This window comes from Tasmannia lanceolata, unplaced genomic scaffold, assembly GCF_043159265.1.
Source record: "Tasmannia lanceolata isolate RefF3 unplaced genomic scaffold, GAP_Taslan_0.1 ptg000018l, whole genome shotgun sequence".
NCBI classification, from domain to species: domain Eukaryota; kingdom Viridiplantae; phylum Streptophyta; class Magnoliopsida; order Canellales; family Winteraceae; genus Tasmannia; species Tasmannia lanceolata.
In genome coordinates this window covers 21637655-21658828 of record NW_027518695.1, presented here as the reverse complement: position 1 = coordinate 21658828, position 21174 = coordinate 21637655, and the positions used below count along the sequence as shown (strand labels likewise).

General features: G+C 37.7%; 1 protein-coding gene across 2 annotated transcripts; it reads left to right on the top strand.

Annotated features, from left to right (window-relative positions):
- Positions 1 to 1892: 1892 nt before the first annotated feature.
- LOC143851417 (trigger factor type chaperone family protein) lies at positions 1893 to 20457 on the top strand. Of its 2 annotated transcripts, none has more exons than XR_013236325.1 (13): positions 1893 to 2285; positions 4094 to 4177; positions 4298 to 4426; positions 9635 to 9723; positions 11095 to 11278; positions 14590 to 14680; positions 17271 to 17425; positions 17726 to 17818; positions 18008 to 18100; positions 18368 to 18448; positions 18550 to 18699; positions 19537 to 19660; positions 19761 to 19856. XR_013236325.1 is itself a non-coding variant. In XM_077360845.1 (13 exons), the coding sequence occupies exons 1-13, from the start codon at positions 1983 to 1985 to the stop codon at positions 20181 to 20183; spliced, it is 1626 nt and encodes a 541-aa protein (XP_077216960.1). In that variant the 5' UTR covers positions 1894 to 1982; the 3' UTR covers positions 20184 to 20457. The 2 variants fall into 2 exon arrangements, 1 of the variants encoding a protein (XP_077216960.1); XM_077360845.1 differs by lacking the exon at positions 19537 to 19660 and adding an exon at positions 20106 to 20457 and having other exon boundaries at positions 1894 to 2285.
- The last annotated feature ends 717 nt before the right edge of the window (positions 20458 to 21174 follow it).

The window sequence follows — 21174 nt, the reverse complement described above, 5'->3', positions numbered from 1 at the left end:
AATCTCGCCTCTCCACGCAGCAGGCACGTGGGAACTATGAGACCTTTCCCGAGTGATTTTTTCCATCCCTGGAGGCATACCGGGGTTATCGAGATCTTCCCCTAGGGATATTTCCATCCTCGGAGGCTAAACAGGGGTTACCACGCCCCGCCTCTGATACCACACGTTGGGACTCGGGTAGAACCCACCCTTAAAAGCTAGCCACTAAGGGGAGGGTGCCCGAATCCTTATATGCCCATCCACATCTTTCAACCTTTCCGATGTGGGACTTTTGCTTTCACATGGAACCCCCAACAATCTCCCCCTCCATGTGGAAGCAACGCGGACAATCTCGTCCATCCATGCAAGTGCAACATGGGAACTACGAGATCTTCCCTGGGGGATTTTTCCGTTCTCAGAGGCATACCGGGGTTACCGAGATCTTCTTCTTCTTCTCCAAGCACAACTCCAAAACCCTAGGTTTTGGCTGTTTTCCCTCTTCTTTCTTGCCATTTTCCAAAGATGTCAACCTTCAATGGCTTGGTTTCCAAAGCCTCTTTGCTTTCTTTTCCCAAAAGCAAACCCTAGAAGAACCAGCACACAAAACCCCTTTGTGACCCTTTCTCTTTTCTTCTTCTCCCCTCTTTGTTTTCACGTTTTGTGGCTTGGAAACCCCAACAGTGTCGGCAAAAAGTGGAGTTGTGTCTGAGAAATATACAACCCCACATTTTACAGACACAAGCCAACATTTTCTCAACACGACCCCACATTTTACTGATTTGACCCCATATTTTACCAAGTAGACCCTAAATTCCAGCATTTCTATACTACGGTAGACTTCCTTGATCCTTATTTTTGCATTAAGACTCTTTTTTCAATGTTGATTCAGTTTATTTTGGGAAAGATTGATCTAGAAGAATAGTATGACTTACCGTTCAGGTGGTCAACGGTTGACAATTTCGCTTTATCGACGGAGGTTGCTTGCAACGCAATAGTATCTTTGTCAAGAAGGCTAAAACAAAGGCCGAAGAAAATGCAGCTGTGGTTAGTCGGGAAGGCGAAAATGGGCCGGAGAAAATGCAACGGAGGTTCGTTAGGAACGTGAGAAATGAGGAAGAAAAGACGGAAAACTTCTTTGAATGGCATTTTCGTATTTTTCTCGTACAATGGAATTTTGATGTGAACTCAAAATATGCTAATAGTCGGCTGTCATTTTTTAGATAAAACACATTTACTAAGTCGTTTCCCTATAGAAAAAAGTATTGAAATTATCGACCTAAAAAGGGAAAATGACCCAAACAATGTGTTTTATTTATGTTATGATAGTAGACTGGAAGTATTTTTGAATTCATGTTAGAATTATGAGAAAAAAATATATAAATGCCTTACACGGCACATTTACCTCTTTTTTTCCCTAGTTCTCACATTCGACTTACTATTGCGTGGGGTCACCTTGATAAAATATGGTATGTCCATTTGTGTGCATATTCATTCCAAATGAACACAATCCCGCTCTTCTATTTTTCCAGCATCAATTCTTTTCTTTTTTCTGTCTTCTTCACCCATTTTTTCCATTTTTTCTGACATCGATTCTTTTTTTTTCCTTCTTCCTCTTTTCAAATTTTCCAACGTTGATTTTTCTTTTTCCTCCTTCCATCTCTTCATCTCCATTTTCTTTGTCGTTGTCCTCCTCCTCTTTCAAGTTGCAGCGATTGTCGTTGGCTTTGGTGGAGATGAAAAAATAGAAAAGAATAGAAAAGAAAAGCATTTTTATGCTTTATTTGCACTTGAGGGCAAAATAGCATTTTAGAATGTTAGGTGCCATGCAAATGTAAGAATAGTGGAAAATACATGCTACCTTTACTTTCAGACATAAAACACAATTTCTAAGTTATTTACCCACCTAAAAAATAGAGAGAGAGAGAGGAGTGGAAATGTGCCAAAACAAGTCCTATCCCCTTTTAACCGGACCGTAAAGCTCCTTCTGCTTCGAGAGGGAGAGAATGGAGCTCCTTGTCCCGAACTTCACCCTCTATTTCCAACCCTCCTCTCTTTCTTCTCACCACTCCCTCCTTTCTCTTTCCCACCCAATTCCTCCTCCTCTCTCTATCAGTTTCCCTTCCAAGAGATTTCAACATTTTCAGAAACTCATTTCTGCTTCTTCTACCTCCCGCCGATTTAGACAGAGCTCACGTTCTAAACCCATCGAGGATGTTTCTTCCACCACCCTTTCTCCCAATTCAGAAAAGAAAGATCGATTGCCCGCCGATATCGATGTCACCGAGACCAACGAGCCTCGTTCCAGAGTACGTTTCTCCTCCTTCCTCTTTTTCCCTTATCCACTGAGTTGGAATTTTGTTTTTATCTTTGAGGAATAAAAGCAAACAGTTGGGGGTAAGTGTTTAAATTTGCGATTTCAGAGTGATTTCACAGATGAATTTGAGAGTTTTTTTTTTTTTTTTTTAGCGCTTTACAATTGTTGAAGTATAACTGATAAACTCTAACTGCTTAAGCTTCTGGAGTAATTGGTTGTTTCTCATGGTATCAGAGTCGTGTTTTGAGTGGTGGGCCCATAAATTAGGCAACCAGATTAGATTAGCAATCAGGTTAGATTAGGATATTCTATTCTTAATATCTTTTCTGTAGGGACTCGGGTAGGACTCACCCTCAAAAGCTAGCAGTTAAGGGGAGGGTGCCCAAATCCTTATAAGCACATCCATATCTTCTTGCATTTCTGATGTGGGATCTTTGCTTTTGCGTGGAACCCCCAACATTTTTATAGTTATCAGTTGTTACTATGTTTATCTCTTTTAAGTGTTTTATATAAACACTAATTAGGATTTAAATTGCAATTGCGTCCAAGATTAGAAGAAAATCCCCAATTTCACATGGTACCAAAGCCATTGCGTCACGACAAGTCTTGGGTTCAAAACCCAACAACTCCTTGATATTAAAAATCTGCCTGTAGGGCCAACCCCCAAGAGGTACACATGTGCCACGTCTACAGCCAACCCAAAAAAGAGGGGCCACACATGAGGGGGAGTGTTGATGTATAAATGACTAAATAACACATAAGGAGGAGTATATGATGCAGAAGATGGGGTTTAGTAGTAGATGGAGAGGCTGGATTAATAGGTGTGTGTCGTCTGCGTGGTTCTCCGTGCTAATAAATGGTTCTCCGAAGTGTTTCTCTAAGTCCTCCGGGGTCTAAGGCAAGGTGATCCTCTGTCACCATTCTTGTTCGTGATATTGGCAGAGTCTTTCAGTAGATTGATCGATAAGGGTAGGGCTAAGGGGTTTATTGAAGGATTCAGGTTGAGCAATCAAGGGGTGGAGGTTTTCCTCCTTCAATTTGCAGACGATACTCTCATCTTTAGCTCACCTGAAGAGGAAAAGGTGATGAAGTTGAAGGCCGTCCTGAGATTTTATGAGGTGGTAACAAGCTGAATGTCCAACTTCCGTAAGTCTCGGATTCTTGACGCTCATATTCCCATAGAGGAGATGGAGGGCCTAGCTAGTTTCTTAGGGTGCGAAGTGGATATGTTTCCCACTTCTTACCTTGGGCTCCCATTAGGAGGGGGAGGCCCTCGAAAGAGTCAAGTAGAAAGGGTGGAAAAGAGACCTGACACTTGGAAGCGGAGCTTGGTCTCCTTTCGTGGGAGACTTTCTCTAATCAAGACAATCCTAGCTATTTTACCTATCTATCAGTTGTCAGTGTTCAAGTGCCTGATGAGTGAGGTGAATTGGATTGAACAATTCCAGCGGAGATTTCTATGGGCTGGGGCTGATGATAAGAAGAAACTTTACTTGGTTAGTTGGAAGGAGGTTTGCAAACTAATAAAAGCAGGTATATCGGGAAGGGGTGTCTAGTGTGGAGTTGGAAGTGTTTTACTTTCTTCCCCCTTGATTCATGGTTGTTCTTTTCTATGTTTTTCTTTCTTCTTTGTATTGCTTAGATCATCTCGATCGCTGGGGTTCTCCCGATGTTTTCTTTTTTCATTAATATAATTCTTTGCCATTTAAAAGAAAAATAACATCAACTCTAACAGCTTAATGGTTTGGAGTAATTGGTTGTTTAGCAATCATAAATCTCATTTCTGTCCCTCTCTTGCAGGTTAGGCTAAGTGTTAAAGTTCCTCCAGTTGTTTGCCAGGATTGTTACAAAAGAGTCTTAGATGAGTTTTCGAAGCAGGCAAAGGTGTTTTCAATTTATATTTGATTTTTCTTTTAGTAGCGATAAAGTCAATATGCAAGGTCATTTTTATTTATTTTTTTGAAAATTCAGTATCATGATAGAAATTATTCACAATTTACTCAGGTCCCGGGATTTCGGCCAGGGAAGAAAATTCCGGAGAATATCCTTATAAATTATGCAGGTAAGCAAAATGTTCAACGGGCTGCGATTGAATCTATTCTGAAGAGGACCCTTCCGCATGCCATGGCTTCGGTATGTATTATGAATATTGAGTTCTTTTTTATTTGGGCTCAACTATTGTAGAATCTATTAACACATGCATCTTCAATGCAAGGATATTTTGGGTTTAATTTCTGTTTCTGCTTCTTGACTAGATCTATGAATTTTATGGTAAAAGGAATTGAATCTTAATCACTTAATTTAAAATAATGAACAAGGCCACGAACATGTGTCAATTAAGCTCAAGAGGAGAAAGACAAGATTCAACACTTGTACGAGAATATCACACAAAATTGAAATGGCAGCGATGGAGAAAGAATGACTTAGGAAGGACGCATGGAGAACAAGGCTAAAAGATAATTCTCAAAGAGAAGGACGCTCCTGTACATATCCATCGAATCACATTGAGGGAGTCTCCTTCCACAATGAGATGGTCCCGCCAGGTGAGCCTGCATTTCTGCATTCGTAGCATCTGAAAGGCCCAATGGACATGAATAGTTTCGTTTGGTCACACCGTCTGACTCACGCAGAAGGCCCTCAAATCTGGACAGTGATGGATTCCCAAACTAGACCCATCGAAGCTGAGTTTAACATATCCCCGAGGAATAGGTTTTTATTTAGGGCCCACTTTTTGTCGATGGAATCCTAGTAAGCCTAAGGGGGCGTTTGGATACGTGGATTTTAGAATCTTGGATTTCCTCAAAATCCTAGATGGGAGACAAGAGAAGAAGGAGACCGTTCATTTCGCTTCTCTTTAGAATCTTGGATTTTAAGTAGGAAACCGAAATATGCTAAATAGTGTAACTGAAGCCGAACCGAAAAATCCTAGAACCGAACCGAAATAACCGACCGAAATCGGTTCTGTCGGTTATTTCAGTTTCAACCGAATAATGCACAGCCCTAATTCAAACTATGTAAGTTTTGGAAAACCCTACCTTTCCTTTCGGATATCCCACAAAGCAGCCAAGCGCGCGAGGTCACAAAGTTTCTATCTCCTTATCGACCAGGGAGCATATGACCACTCCTCAAAAAGTTTATCGATGTGATCTGCGGAGACCTGTATGATACCAAAAAGCTGAAGAACTAAGGCCTAGGTAGCTTGTAGTGAATGGATAAATGATCGATAGTCTCGCCTTCCTCGAGGCACAATGCACAATGGTCGACTATGATCGTCCCACGCTCCGAGGGTGATCCGAAGTGAGGTTTTTGTTGAGGCATGTCGTCCAGGCAAAGGTGCAGACGCTAGGCAAGGCTAGAATTCCCCAAGCTCTGTGGGCATGAGAGGGAGGCATCTCTGGCAGAAGACGATGGTGGAAAGAATGAACAGAGAAGACTCCTTCATTACTCTAGGTCCACATTCTCCGGTTGCTCGTATACTGCTTAATAAAAGTTGACTAACAAAGGCATAAAAGCGACAACCCTGTTGATCTCTCTATTAATGATTTTTTTTTCAAAATTTAATCCTCCAATTAACTCTGTTGTTTTCTCTAATGGAAGATTCTTTGTCCAAGCTCTCGCACTATGAAGCCACCAAGACTAAGTCATGAAATTCATCCTTTAGACCCTCTCACCACACAAAATGTCAGTCTAGAACTTTATTCTGTCTCCTGAGCAAGGTCTGAACCTAATTCCCTATCTGTATAGGCACTAATATTTTCAGTGACTTCATGATGGATCAACCTTTGGAAATTTAGTCTCAACAACAATCCCTGATCATGTGGAGCTCCAACACTGTTTGAATACTTGCTGTTGTTGAGCCTTGCAATACAGGGACTTGCACCCATCATAAGGTCACTCATAGTCTACCTATAACTTTATGTTTGTAGTTTGGCACATGCTATGTTGTTGAGCAATGCAGTGATCCAGCTATACCAATGCAAACTTGACTAGGTTCCTATATTTTCCAGTGGGTTATCCGGTTATCCCATATTTCATTGTTTAGCAATGCCCTATATCTTGGTCCATAGAGTTGCTATTAAGGTTGATATGATGATTCATAAATGGGTTTTAAACTGTGGAGTTATGTTTTATTTATATGTTTTTTTTCACAATGGCATGTTTTGTTTATATGTTTTTTATTAGATAGTGGTTGTGTGGCTTCTTGGTCATTTAGGGCCAGGAGTTCATTTAGGCTAGATATTTCAGGAAAAAAAAGTTCATTTATCCTAGTCCCTGGAAAATTCAAGTTATTTCACTTGATTTGAGTACATATTGTATTTGCACTGTTGGAACTTTAGTTTGAGCTTGCTAATATTCTCTTCATAACAATTGACGCAATCTGCTTTATATCCTCACTTCTTTTAGTGTATGCCTCCTGTAAAAGATGACATTTTTTTTTATGACAAGGGGCTTACTATAATCAAGCGTAACTAAAAAAGAGGCTACTATAATCCTCTGGAACTACTTCCCTACTACATCTATTTCTTATCAACTAAAAGCATGGTTTTAAAATTTAAATTTCCATCGAAACCAACATGAAATGACTGATATGTTTTTGTTTCCTTCCCCATCAAAACACATCAAAACCAAACCTAAGTGTATTAGTGAAATATTATATCCACCATGTGCTACATAATTATATTTATATGAATTACATGTGAAATATGATGCATGTATTTGTTAAAATATAAAAGATAAATAACGCCTTTCTCCAACAGCTTAAGCTTTTGGAGAAGTTGGTAAGATAACATGGTATCAGAGCCAAAGGTCTCAAGTTCAAACCTCCCAGATAGCAAAAATCCACATGCGATGGTCATCCCAAAGTGAGACCACATGTGCCACGTGTTTGCCAAGTGGGCCACACGTACGGGGGAGTATTTAAAGTATAAAAGATAAATAACGCCTTTCTCCAACAGCTTAAGCTTTTGGAGAAGTGGGTAAGATAACAATATTATTATTATGAATAAATATTTACATGAATTACACGTAAATTGTTGTATATACTAAATTATCAAACATACGTGACAACACGTCACTAGGGTGATTTTTTATTTTTTATTTGCTTTTGTATCAATTTTTTAGTGTGTATTTGTGCTTATTCCGGTCCTTCTTGAAGTTTCATCTCAAATGTTCATCATTTGCATATATTTCCGTTAAGTTTTCATGATTTTACAAGATTTTCACCAAAATTTCCATTCGAAACCAACATGTTTCTATTTCTATGACAATCAAAATGCATAGCGAAAGTGTAACCTTGACTAAAAGTTGATGGGAATTTATCAATTTACAATTAAGTTTATCATATGCTAATTTCTCATTCAAAACTTGGAATTATTTGTTCTCTGATTTTGTCGTAATTATTGATCAGCATTACCCAGAGAGAGCTCCCTGAACGGAAACCCCCTTATGCCCCCCAGGGTGACAGAAACGCTAGGGACGGAAGCCGTCCTCTCTCTCTCTCTCTCTCTCTCTCTCTCTCTTTCTCTCTCTCTCTCTCTCTCTCTCTCTCTCTCTCTCTCTCTCTCTCTCTCTCAGACACACAGCCGTGATGTTGGCCGGAGCTGGTTCTGTGGAAGGCCGTGGCTCTTCCGTGGAGGTCGGATTTAGAGTTGTGGAGGCCAGATCTGGAGAGTGACTCTCCCGTGGAGGCCGGATCTAGAGCCGTGGAGGCCGTAAGGCTGGATCTGGAGCCGTTGAAGGCCGTGGGTGGCTGTGGAAGTCCCGTGGGTTTCTGGATATGGGGCCATGGATGGCGTGGGAGGGCATGGGTTGTCGGATCTGGAAGCTGTGGGTTGCCGGATCTGATTGTAGGAGGCTGTGGGTTTCGGACTCAAGATCATGGGAGGTGGCCTGAGGTTGGGCTTGGTGGCTAGTGGTAATGGAGGGTGTCGGATTCTGGTTTTTTTGGGGTTAGTGGAAGTAGGAAATGGAGGGGACGGTGGCAGAAGCAACTATGTTGCCAAATTTAATGGGGGTTCGCAGGAGCTTGGTGGTGGTGCGAGGTGGAGGCCGCCAGAGATCGGGTGGTGAAGATGGTTTGTTGGCTATCGTGCACGGTTAGGAGCGCACAATAGCTCTAGGTCTTCGAGCGGGATTTTTGAAAATTGAATTTGCCAGCCGGAATGTGGTGGACAAGTTTGTGTGGTATGGCGGACACGGATCTTGACTTAGTGGGGCCCACAAATTTGACACTTTTTTGTTAGATTCGATACAATTTAGGCTTTTGGGTAATGTAATGGGGAATGGGGATGGGGTAGCATATAACGAATATGTAAGCTAATCCTATTGTATGTAGGGGCGGTATAGTTGTAGTCTGTTAGGGGACAACTTGTCCCTTATTTGGCACTCTTTGGATAAATGTCAATTTAAAAAAAAAAAAAAAAAATTTGCCGTAATCGTTCAATTTTAGTTATTCATCGATCATGATGTTAGACATGCAGTTCATGAGGTACTCTCTTTTGAGGTACTGGAGGTTGGTGATGCATATCAATATTTTGGTTGAACTTTTCAGGTTTACTAGAAAAAGTTGCACTGTTTTTGTTGTTTTTTTTTCACAAGGATCTATGGACAACATTTTCAATAGAATCGACATAAATAGTTCTGAATTATGGTTATGGACGGCCATGGGGTAGCATATAACGAATATATAAGCTAATCCTATTGTATGTAGGGGGCGGTATAGTTGTAGCCTGTTAGGGGACAGCTTGTCCCTTATTTGGCACTCTTTGGATAAATGTCAATTTAAAAAAAAAAAATTGTTTGCCGTAATCGTTCAATTTTAGTTATTCATCGATCATGATGTTAGACATGCAGTTCATGAGGTACTCTCTTTTGAGGTACTGTAGGTTGGTGATGCATATCAATATTTTGGTTGAATTTTTCAGGTTTACTAGAAAAAGTTGCACTGGTTTTGTTGTTTTTTTTTCACAAGGATCTATGGACAACATTTTCAATAGAATCAACATAAATAGTTCTGAATTATGGTTATGGAAGGCCATGGATTACTCTCTTTTTACCAATTCTGAAGAAACTTGATTTTTTTCCTTTTTTTTTTGTCATGTTGGTCTAAAAATTAGAATCAGAGAAACTATTCAATTTCAGATGTCTTTTGCGAAATGATGATTTGGGACGGCATGATACTTGTGTTTTACTGCAATTTTCTGAATCTTGTTTATGGATTACATCAATTCTAAGTATTTTTGCATGATATGAATCTTGGAAAAGAGAAATATACTGGATCATTTAGAAAACACCAATTTCATACACATACAACTGCTCAATTGATGAATTTCATTTATCTAGGTTACAGGGAGGGCCTTGAAAGATTCTGTTTGCATTTTAACTAAATTCTCTGAGATGGAAGAAGCCTTTACCCCTCTAGAGTTTCTCAGGTCTGTCAAAGCTTATCTTTTTAAGCTAATCATTCTGCTATTTGTTAGAGTTTGAACCTCTTGGAGTTTCCTATGTGGCAAGAGCTGCAATCATACTCTGTTGGTATTGCTTATTTAAGAGAAAAGAAACACCATAGGTGTAACATTATTAGAGGCATAGCTTTTTGAAATTTTGCTCAGTTTTTCACACATTAATCGCTTTATGCAAAAAAATCTGTCATGTCAATCAAGGAGCAAACTATTTAGACTTTAGAGATCTCATCAAAGTTAGCTAGCAAAATTTATGCTCCTGTTTTTTTTTGGATGCCTACGTCTTTGTCACCGTATCTTCTTTCTCCTATTATTTCATTCTCTGGATTTTATCATGGTGTCCTCTATGTTTAATATTCCTATTTCCTTTGTTTGCTGTTCACTGTATTTTTTGGATGTAAAAAAGTTGTGGGTAATATCTTATGTTTCTTTATCTCAATTCAACTTAAGTTTGTTCCTTGTGATGGTTAACGGAGAAAAAATAATGACACCTTAGATGCGATGATGTCTGAGCTAATATGCTTTTTTAGGCATGACGCCAATTAGAGTGATTTTTTTGTGCCATCTCTCTTGCTATAGCAACAAACAAGTTGATGTTACACCTATGTTCTTTCTGATGTCAATGGAAGACACAATACATCAAGTTTTATAAAAAGACTGACTCTTTAATTATGAAAAAGAAGGTGCTCTTTTTCATTTCTGTATGGTCCTTCTTTCAAAAGTTACCATCAGTCATGGTTGAATTTTGGTACTGTGAGTTCCAGTCAAGGTTTTAAATTTCGGTTTCAGTTTTGGTTTCGGCCTTTGACGAAATCAAAATTTCGGCTGAAATTTGGAAAAAAAGGAATTTCATTACTGTGCCAAAATTTCGGAAAAAAGTAAATTTCTAAAAAAATTACATTTTCCTGAAATTTCGGCCGAAATTTGGGATTCTGGCCGAAATTTCAGTTTCATGTGATTTCGGTTTCGGTCCCAACTGAAATCCGAAATTTCGACCGAATTTTTGGTAATTCGGCCAAAATTTAAAAACCATGGTCCCTGCTTTTGGCTCAATTTTAGCAGTCATTTTTGTAAATTATTGGCATAAATTAGGGGTTAAATTAGGGGTTCTTTCTCTGTAATGCCAGGATTCATGGTCAAATTATTTTCTTGGTTTTCTTTTCAATATGGAGATGATTATCAAAAGCTTTAAACTTTAAACCTCATTTCACGCCTGCCTTTCTTTAAAGTCAGTATTGCTGTAAAACCTTAATACTTGAGTGATGTTAGAACTGTGTATTTATGCATGCAAGCATGTGTGTCTATATGTACATTGGTTTAACTATTTGGTCTATGGTACAGCTATGATGTTGTGGTAGACGTGGCACCTGAAGTTAAATGGATATCCGAGAATGCATACAAGAATTTGAAGATTGTTGTTGAGATAGACAATAGCATTACTGCTCAGAAGGCATCTGAAGACGAGCTACGACACCGTCACAAATCTCTAGGCTCTCTGAGAATTGTAACTGACAGAGCCTTACAGGTATGTATTAATTCAGTTAACATTCTGAGAAACACTTCCTTCAATGTGACTTCTCCTTTATGCTTGCAATATCGTGCTACGCACTTACAAATTTCATGTTGAAATCAGTTATAAAACTGATTTTTTAAGGACCAGATTTGGGTTTTTGGCATTGTTCCATGCCTTTTTTTTGTTTTGTATTTAAACTTAATTGATTCCTGTTTAAGTGCATATTTGGCCTTTTGTGGAGCCCATCATACAGACGGATTTTATTGTAATATGTTTTTTTCTCTTACTAATATACAAGTAAAAATAAGTCATGGGTTTGTGTTTATTTGTCTTACTGATATAATTACAAGTGATAATAAGGCATGGGTTTTATTCAAGAAACTCCATGACTTCCTTTCCTCCCTTCTCCTCTTCTTGTTTCTTCTGTTCTTCCTTTTCTTCCCCCGGCCATTAACGACAACTTGGTATCTGGGGAAGCCTCTTCGGGTATGATATCAATGATAACATTTAACCATTCAAAAAAAAATAAAAAATTCAATGTTAACATTTACACCCATAATGTTTACTTATTTGGTGTACAATATTAATTCGATAGTTCCTACAAAACAAAATTATACACCATTCACACCGTAAGTGCACCTTATTCGCAAAATCTATACTATTAACAACCTACATCTCGCTCTCGTTTGGCCAGCTTCTATAAACACCTTCATGAAATTTGTAAGATCATCCAACTATATTAAAAAGAATTGCCATAAGCTACACTCAACATGGCTCACAAGTTCAACTAATTCAATGAACACCAATCTATCCTAGAAATTCTTTCTTATGTATTCATGATCTGTCAATTTCCATGCAACATAGATAAATTACTCTTTTTAACTCTTTGTATGACTAGATCTTCCCCTTTTTAGGGGACATATTTTCCTAAATCAAATATGTACACAAAAAAAAAAAAACTCTCGAACGAATTGCATTGCCTCGTAGTATTCATTGACAATATCTTCTTCAAAAAAATCATCACAAATAAAAGATCTAAATTCGTATCAAATTATATTCTAACAATTTAGAAGTGATATCCAGCGCGCCCCCCCACCCCACACACACACACGCGCGCGCGCGCGCACTAACTAACTAACTAACTAACTACAATTGTAATATATTTACCATCTCCAGTAAGAAATTATACATGTTAAAAACATATTATGTAAAAGTGACAAATCTTTAGAGTTTTTTACAATGCAAAAGTATCAACGAGACTAATCCATATATATTGATTTCGATAAAAATACAAAAAACCCTTAATCATATATGAAAACATATAGAAGTTACTTAAATCACAAACCCAACTATCCATGAAGAGACACATGAACTAATTTATATAGAGGACATGACCATGATACATGTGTTGTAGACCAAACCTCATGAAGGTAAAAGAATAAAAATCGAAAGATGGTGCAACCCTTGAGAATCTTGACGATGAATCACAAATCCAACTCATTCGCAGTCATGTAACTCATACGAACAGACTGACACTGATCTCTGATACATAACATATCAAACCTGCTCACCAAATCCACATAAAAATCAGAGAATGTAAATACCTCTGGCTGCCATCTCTTTCTCCTCTTCCTCATACTCTTCATCATCTGCAGTTGCATCCTGGTATTGCTGGTACTTGGCCACCAAATCATTCATGTTACTCTCAGCCTCAGTGAGCTCCATCTCATCCATACCCTCTCCACTGTACCAGTGCAAGAAAGCCTTCCTCTTCCTCCTGAACATGGCCGTGAAGTGCGAATTGCTCACTGATCCGCCGGAACATCTCATGAATTGATGTCAAGTTCCCAATAAACGTAGATCTATGTCACAAATATCGTTCTCGGGAATTTCTCAGCAAGGGAAAATCTCGTGATATATTATTATTATTTTCGGGTATATATCGGGAAAAACGATAAAAATAAAATTATTTAAAAAATATATATAAATATATAAAATTTTAAAAATATATAAAATAAAAATATTGTTAAAATACCGGGATAATATCTTGCTATTATTGCGATATTTTATGATAAAAATGAAAATACTGCTATATTTTTAAAATCTCAGGATTATTTCGGGATTTTGTCGTTTTATCAAAATGTCGCAATAAAAATGTGATATTTTGAAAATATCAGATATTTGTGACATAGACGTAGATGACATCGTTAGCCCCTTGGGTGGGATGTCAGTGTACCAGTGCAAGAAAGCCTTCCTCCTGACCATAGCCGTGAACTGCTCACTGACCTGCTGGAACACCTCATGAATTGATGTCGAGTTCCCAATAAACATAGATGACATTTTCAGCCCCTTGGGTGGGATGTCACAAACACTGGACTTGACATTGTTTGGTTTCCATTCCACAAAGTAGGAAGAGTTCTTTTTCTGAACATTAGTCATCTGTTCATCTACTTCTTTGTTGCTCATCTTCCCGCAGAAAATGGCTGAAGCTGTCAGATAGCAACCATGTCGAGGGTCATCAGCACACAACATATTCTTAGAGTCCCACATCTGTGTTGTCCGCTTAGGCATAGTGAGTACAAGGTACTCTTGGGAGCCTCTCGACCACTGTTTCAAAATGTGGATGTAGGTTCGAATGCGGTCAAAACAAATCCTAGTCGATTCGGAATGACACGGACGAGTACACGGTTGCACATATATTCTGCATTGCTTTTGTACATGGGTTTGAGAAGAGGCCCATGTGTTCATACTTGAGATGTAAATTCCTCCTAGAGGATAGGAGATATTATGAGTTGGTTGAGCACCACTTAGTTGACCTTAGCTTTTCCCACCGTATGCATATAGCGACATATATCAAGATATATGAAGAGATCAGCGACAAGGTAACATCAAGCATGCTATGAAATCATCCTAACCTCAGAATGCTCCCTACACAATAATTTGCATTGGTGTTTTTCAAGGCTTACAAGTATGCCCTTCTAGGCTAAAAAGGAAACATTGGAAGCCTAGTACATTCTCACGTAAAATATCAACATAGGCACACACAAGTTTTTAATGTAAAACATATACAAGGAGGCTCATGAAAATGGTAAAACAGGGTCTACCTTGATTGTCATGCCCGGATGTGCCTTACTGTGAATGTTTTCCTCTTCTTTTGATGTCTAGCTTGTTGCATTCATTATTTATCTACTAACAGTGGACGGGACCATGCTTGGCAGTTTTCTAAAACAAAGATTTTGTCTATTGCTGAAAAATCCAAATGTTTTAAATGTTTGGCTCTGAAATTTGTTTCTCCTTCTAAAGTATATTTGAAAACTTAACAGATTGGTGATATTGTGGTCCTTGATATATTTGCTACGACAATTGATAAAGATAATTCTACTGGTGAAAAAATTCCATCTGCAGAGAGAAAAGGTTTGTTCATTTGCACTTTCGCATCAAGGTGTCAGGATGTTATTCTTTATTTTATCTCATTCTCTGTTTTGGAATTGTTCTTTATAATTCATTCCAAACATATTGAACAATAAAATGCAGATTTTGTTTAGAATTTTGTTGTTGCAACTTATTCATATGCTTTCTCTATATGAGTTTTGACTAATGGCTTGATGTTACTTTATGTAGTTTGTGAGTAACCTAGCTTGGGTTTAGATCATAGCTTGCATCTTAGCACATCACTATATTGTATTTCCCTCTGTGTGATCTAAAAATCTTTTTACTAGTTGTGGTAGCAAGTTTATAATAAATCTAGTGAGAGCGTGAGCCTTCACTCAGCTTGCTGGGATGGCTTGATGTATATGAATTGATGCAGTACGAGACAAAAACCAAATGAGATAAAAATTATCGGATTTTAAAAGTTTAATCCAGTAAAAATCCATTAATATATTGAAAAGAAATTAAAAAATGAAATGCAGGCATGGACACGAGGTCCACCATGATGTACTGAAAGGGTATATTCAATTAACCCTAGCATAATAATCTCTCAATGGATGTGTAATAATTCAGCCAAAGTCCAAGTGGTCCTTTCTCTTTCGTGGTACACCGTGAAGTTCTAATCAACCCTCATGCGTGGAAAGGGATCGTCGTATATAACACTTAGGGCAGATCTGCGCGTAGAAAAAAAAGAGTAATGCTGGGGCTAAAACCTCACCTTCCATCTCCGTCATAATGCGGAGGAGCAATGTAAGAAAGTGTACTTTCTTGTATAAGAATATCGCTCCTGAACCTCTCGAGTCAGTCATAATTCTACAGCCTGTCATTCCAGGAGTAACTTTGCAGCTTCCATCGAAGTTTTCTTTTCTTTTCTTTTTTTCTTTTCTTTTTTGAAACATACTTTGTAACTTAACTTCGGCCAGCTGCTTGAAGGAGCCTACTGCTTATCACAGACTAGTTGTGGGGAAGTAGCACCTACTGGAACCCATTAAATCCTTGCACCAGTAAACAAATATTGAAACCAGACAAGAAGACCGTCCACATTTATACTTATGTCCCAGACACTGCCCTTATGTTTTGCTCTGTCCAAATGCTCCAAATTGTGGAATAGAATAACACCTTCCAACTGCTAAAGCCACCTCCCTCTCCCATCTACAAATGATGAAATGTATTTTCCAACTTTGTTGCCTTGTGAGGACTTTGTCTTATCCTTATGTTTATGACTATTTTGTAGGCAAATTTCAATAGAAATCCTATAAAATCACAGAAACGTATGGAAACATATGCAAATGATAAATTTCAAGATGAAATTTCAGGAAATGCTACGCACATAGAACCCAGTCACATATGACAACCATCCATAATGATTTGACAATATCAAACACCTAATGACATGCATTGTCGCTTATATCTGATACTTAAGTACATATCACATTTCACGTGTAATTTATATTAATATTTATAAATAATACATACACCACATTTCACAATCAATTCATAAAGTACAATTATGTAACACAAAGTGGTATAATATACTTACAGTTTTGGTTTCGGTATGCGTTTCGGTCGGGATGGAAATATTAACATTTCAGTTGTTTCATGTCGGTTTTGTTAGAAATTTAAAACCATGCTAGTAAGTTGTTTTGCTGTTGTGGAGGTACCAATCTTTAGGAAGGTCCTTTTCTGCTACTTGTCACAACCATGAATGATCATTTACAATTTTTTTTGCCAAAAAAAAATACTTTAGATTTTTCAAGTTGAAAAAATCACCTTTTTTATTTATTTTACTTTTCAAACTTCAATTTGTTAATATGAGTGTTACAATGCTACATGAATCTCACATGCTGCTATGACTTTTTATTGAGATGTCTCAAATTATGTGAGTCAAGGTTTTCAAATGGCAGAAACTAGGTGGCTTGAACCATGAAAAGCCATATATGGTGATAATGACTGGTTGTGTTAGGTTGATATTTTGCTAAAATATGAAATGGATTTGATTTGAATCCAACCCGCTTATATGGTAATCTCAAAACAATGAACCATTAAACCCAGAAGCTTGCAAACCTAGCCATGGGGCTACCAGGTAGAGCTTGTGGAGTGACCCTAAGTATGATATCTAGCCAGGGTTCAACACACAGATTAATTTTGGGAGTTGGGTGGCTCAAACCCTGTTATTCCATTTGAGAAGGATCTGCCTCAGTGACGAACTCTAGTTATCTCTTTGTTAAGTTTCTTCAAGTTAGAAGCTCTCCCCATTCTAGTGAGGATATACAATTGATAGAATTTGGGAGTGAAATGTAACCATGGCTTGAAAAAGTATGAATTGGGTATTGCTAATACATGCAGGGATGTGGAGCTATACCAGTTTTGAAATGGGCATGCAAATTTTTTTTCCTATGAAGCAGGCAACTATTATCATAATAACATAGACATGTCTGATGCTTCCGTGAAAATTCTAAATGATTTATTTTTCCTGTTTATTTAATACTTCTATCATTTTCCTAATAGTATAGCCTAAGTGACCTGATGCTCGCAATTCTTCATGAAGTGATCCATACTTGGTTGCTCTTTCCAGGTTTGCACTTGGATACAGAAGAAGGGGATTACCTTCTCCCTGGATTCCTTGATTCAATTATAGGAATTCACCGAGGTGAAACAAAGTCGTTTCCCCTTATATTTCCAGATTCATGGAAACAGGAAAATCTCCAAGGCATTCATGCTCAATTTACTGTGAGTCTTTTTTTGTTTCTGACCTACTGCACATAGTTTGACTGATTCTGACACAAACTTGGTTTTATTGTTTCCATTATCAATGTGGTTTGAAAGATATATAGTTTTTCAGGAATGCATAATTTGTTGCAAGTGTTAGATTCTTGTGGTAAATTTCAATATGTTTTTTCAAGTATTATTTGGACAATATAACCTGGCTATTGGGTGTAGATTTTTTTCAGTTTCCATCAATTTGGCATTGTCAAAACGTTACATAATACATGATGGTAATATATGAATCGTCACAATTCCTTTTTCTAGGTGGAATGCAAGGAACTATTTTATAGAGATTTGCCAGAGCTGGATGACTCTCTTGCTGATATGCTTCTTCCTGGATGCAGTACCTTGAGTCAGGTCTCATTGATTAAGTTATTTTTCTTTCTGAACCGTACAATGTTATGTCATTATTTCTCTAAAAAATTATCTGTTATATTGATTGTGATTTTACAGAGTGTTTCACATAAGATTGCATGCAGTTTAAGTTTCTAGAATTGGCATAAATTCTAACTGTTCAGTGGAATTTTCTTTTACCTGAATTGAAAGGTCAGGGAATCAATACTTGAGAGATGTAAAGAAGTCGAACAAACAGCTAGAGAGCAAGCGACTGATAATGCAATTTTGGATCAACTGTGCAAGGTGAATTTACTGTTCTGAAAAATGGCATGGGAAAAATTTGCTCCTGGAAGCTGTCAACACTCAATAGCACCAATTATTTAGATCCTTTTTATATGAAGTTTGTGTCTATATGGTTGCAGTCTTCTGAGGGTCAGTCCGGGTGTAGGTTTTAGGGTTTAGTGTCCCACACCTCATGTTCAAATCTGTTACATTGCTCCTGTTTGTTTGTTCTTCATACTATATCTGGTGCTTGTGTTGCATTATGAATTTTTCCGAGTTGATTTTCAGATTACTGAGGTTGATATTCCCCAGTCCTTGTTCGAGGATCAAGGGAGGCAGCTTTATGGGGCCAGACTTTTAGAGCTACAGGTAAAAAGCTTAATTCTGGTACCTCTTTTTTTTTTTCAATCTGTAATTTCAATATGAACTCATATACAAATTTTCAAAAAAAAATATGAACTCATATACAGGCAAGCACAAAACTAGATGAACAGCAGCTGGCTTCTCTTTCGAGTGAAAATGCAGTAAATGAATTCCTGGAACACCAGAGGGGAAATATCACCGATATAATCAAACAAATGCTCGCTGTTGGAGAGATATTCAAATTTGAAAATTTGCAGGTGAATGCAAACCCAGTTAGTTTTCAACATGCAATGCTTCTTATGTTTTGCAGTTAAAGGAACACCTTTCGGTTGCGAATTCATTGACTTTTGTCCATTGGAAATAGACCATTGTGTGTTCATATGTTTTGCTATCTTGTATTTTCTTATGGATCTTGATTGGCAATTAGGATTACCCATTCTTAACATTTTTTGGGCAGTGAACCACCCTATGTGAGGTATAACATGAGTGGTGTAGATCAAGCCTCACATGTATGATAGAAACTAAGTAGTATAGGAATATGAGGCATTTGGGCTGCATGAGATCAAGCATCTATGATTTTTTGGCTGTTTTGTTTTGTATTTTATATGTTGTTCGGGATATCTCAGCCCCTCTCCTATTTCTCTTTTTCTTTCTTTCTATGATTTAGCAGACACTTTGATTTACTGCTGACTCGCATGTCGACACGTTTCGACACTCGTTTGACACTTGTAAACATATTGCTAGAAGTGTCAGACTTAATGTGGGTGCATCTGACAACGTTTACTCTTCTTTTAACTCTTTGACTAATACTCCCCTCCACACACACCCCCCCCTTTTTTTTAAGAAAACCTAAAACACTAAACAAATACTTCTTCTGATATTATATTTACTGTATCCTATTGATCTCTCTATCTCGCTGCATATTGGAGACTGAAGATAAGTAGATTAGATTGATGAATGCCCCGTTATTTGATTATCTCATGTTTCTTAATCTTAAGGTTTATTAGTTCGTTAAATGAATGCCATATTTTATCATGTTGCAACTTATGACTAGTAATCAGATTTTTTAGATTTGGGTGTATCCTTGTTTCTAGATTTTTTAGAGGTTGCCAAGTCAAACACCTCATACCCGTCTCAACAATCACGGATCTGTGCCCACAGATCATAGTTTTTTCTTCGATAATATTCTATTCGTTAGTTCTCAAAAGAAAAAAAAAGGTAACACGCTTCATATGCTTAACAATGCAGTTTTGAACTGATAGTCAGGAATAAATATGAGAAAATAAAGGCATCATATTGACTCTGGATTTGATTGCAGTTTTCAACAGAGGATCTGGTCAAAGAGGTTGAGAACTCTGTTGCTGAATTCAAACGGCATAATCAAGACTATGATGAGGAGCATGTAAAAGAGCAGGTTATTCTCTTCTAATCCCAGCAGGCATCATGCATCATTCTTTTTTGTTTTTCCAAATTAATGGAGAAAGGTTTGAAAGGATCCTTTTACCTTCGTGAGCACTATCTCATTTATTGTTGGATTCCACAATGACTTACATGGGTTATTAATGTGCAAGAACATTTTGTTGTTGAATCCCACAAATAACATAATCCACAACTCATTTATTGTTGAATCCCACAATAACGTTTTGTTTCCCGATTTATGTAGGTACAAGAACTGCTGGTTGGAGCGAAGGTGCTTGAATGGTTGAGAGAACATTCAGACATCCAATATGTAACCAGGTGAGACCTCTCTAATTGTTGGATGCGGCTGAAATTTAATGTGTTGTAAAGAGGCATTTTTGTTGTTGTCACCAAGAAATGTTAAAAATAAGTTTGTTCTTATCCCTGTATGCTTTTTGTCCTATTCATGTATATAGAACGAAAATGTAATTCAAAATTTTGACCAGTACATTGAGCAGGGTGCATCAGTGAAATGTTGGTTCATGAATTCAAAAATTTGCCTCCTCCTGGGGTGTGGAATGCGAAAATGTTCATCTTTATGGGGCCAGGATTATCTATATCTAAGTTGTAATTCTCAAATATATCGTGACTTGATCTGCTTCTCTCGTTGATTCTCTAAGCGTCTGTTCTATGTGACTCAAATCGCTGAGTTTTTTGGACTATGATTTCGAAAAAAAGAAAGAAACAAAACAATTAGTTTGACAGATTGTTTATTATCCATTCCTTCACCATCAACTCAATCTCACTATTTGGGTATCAGATTTATCCACAAGTCTAATGGTGCCCATTTGAATATGCTATCAATGTCGTCAGACAAAGGATACTGTTTTTTTTACATGCTTTTCAATAGCCTGCCAATTTTTTCAGTGTTTCCTATATGCTTTGGTCATGCAATGGATTTGATCGACGTCAGTAATTTATAACTTAACAAAAAATTACAGTCCTCTTAAAGATGGATTCTCAAGGATATTGGTGATGCAGATACAGGCATTGTGGTGCATCTGAACTTTAAATGGCCTTCTAAATTGGATTCAGATTTTGTTTCCTGGCAAACTATAGCGCCACCCTCTCAATGATAAAACTGTGTGCCTGTTGGGTCTCATTGTGGATGGGCCATTTCTCAAAAATTCTCCAATCAGACTCCCAAATTTCCTGTCAATGAAGATTTTCAGCTGAATGTGGACTGTTGCCTCTTTTTTATTTCTTGTTTATTTTATTTACCAATTTGCTGGCTACTAAGCAATGTTTAGGATTGTTCTGAGGGATAGATTATT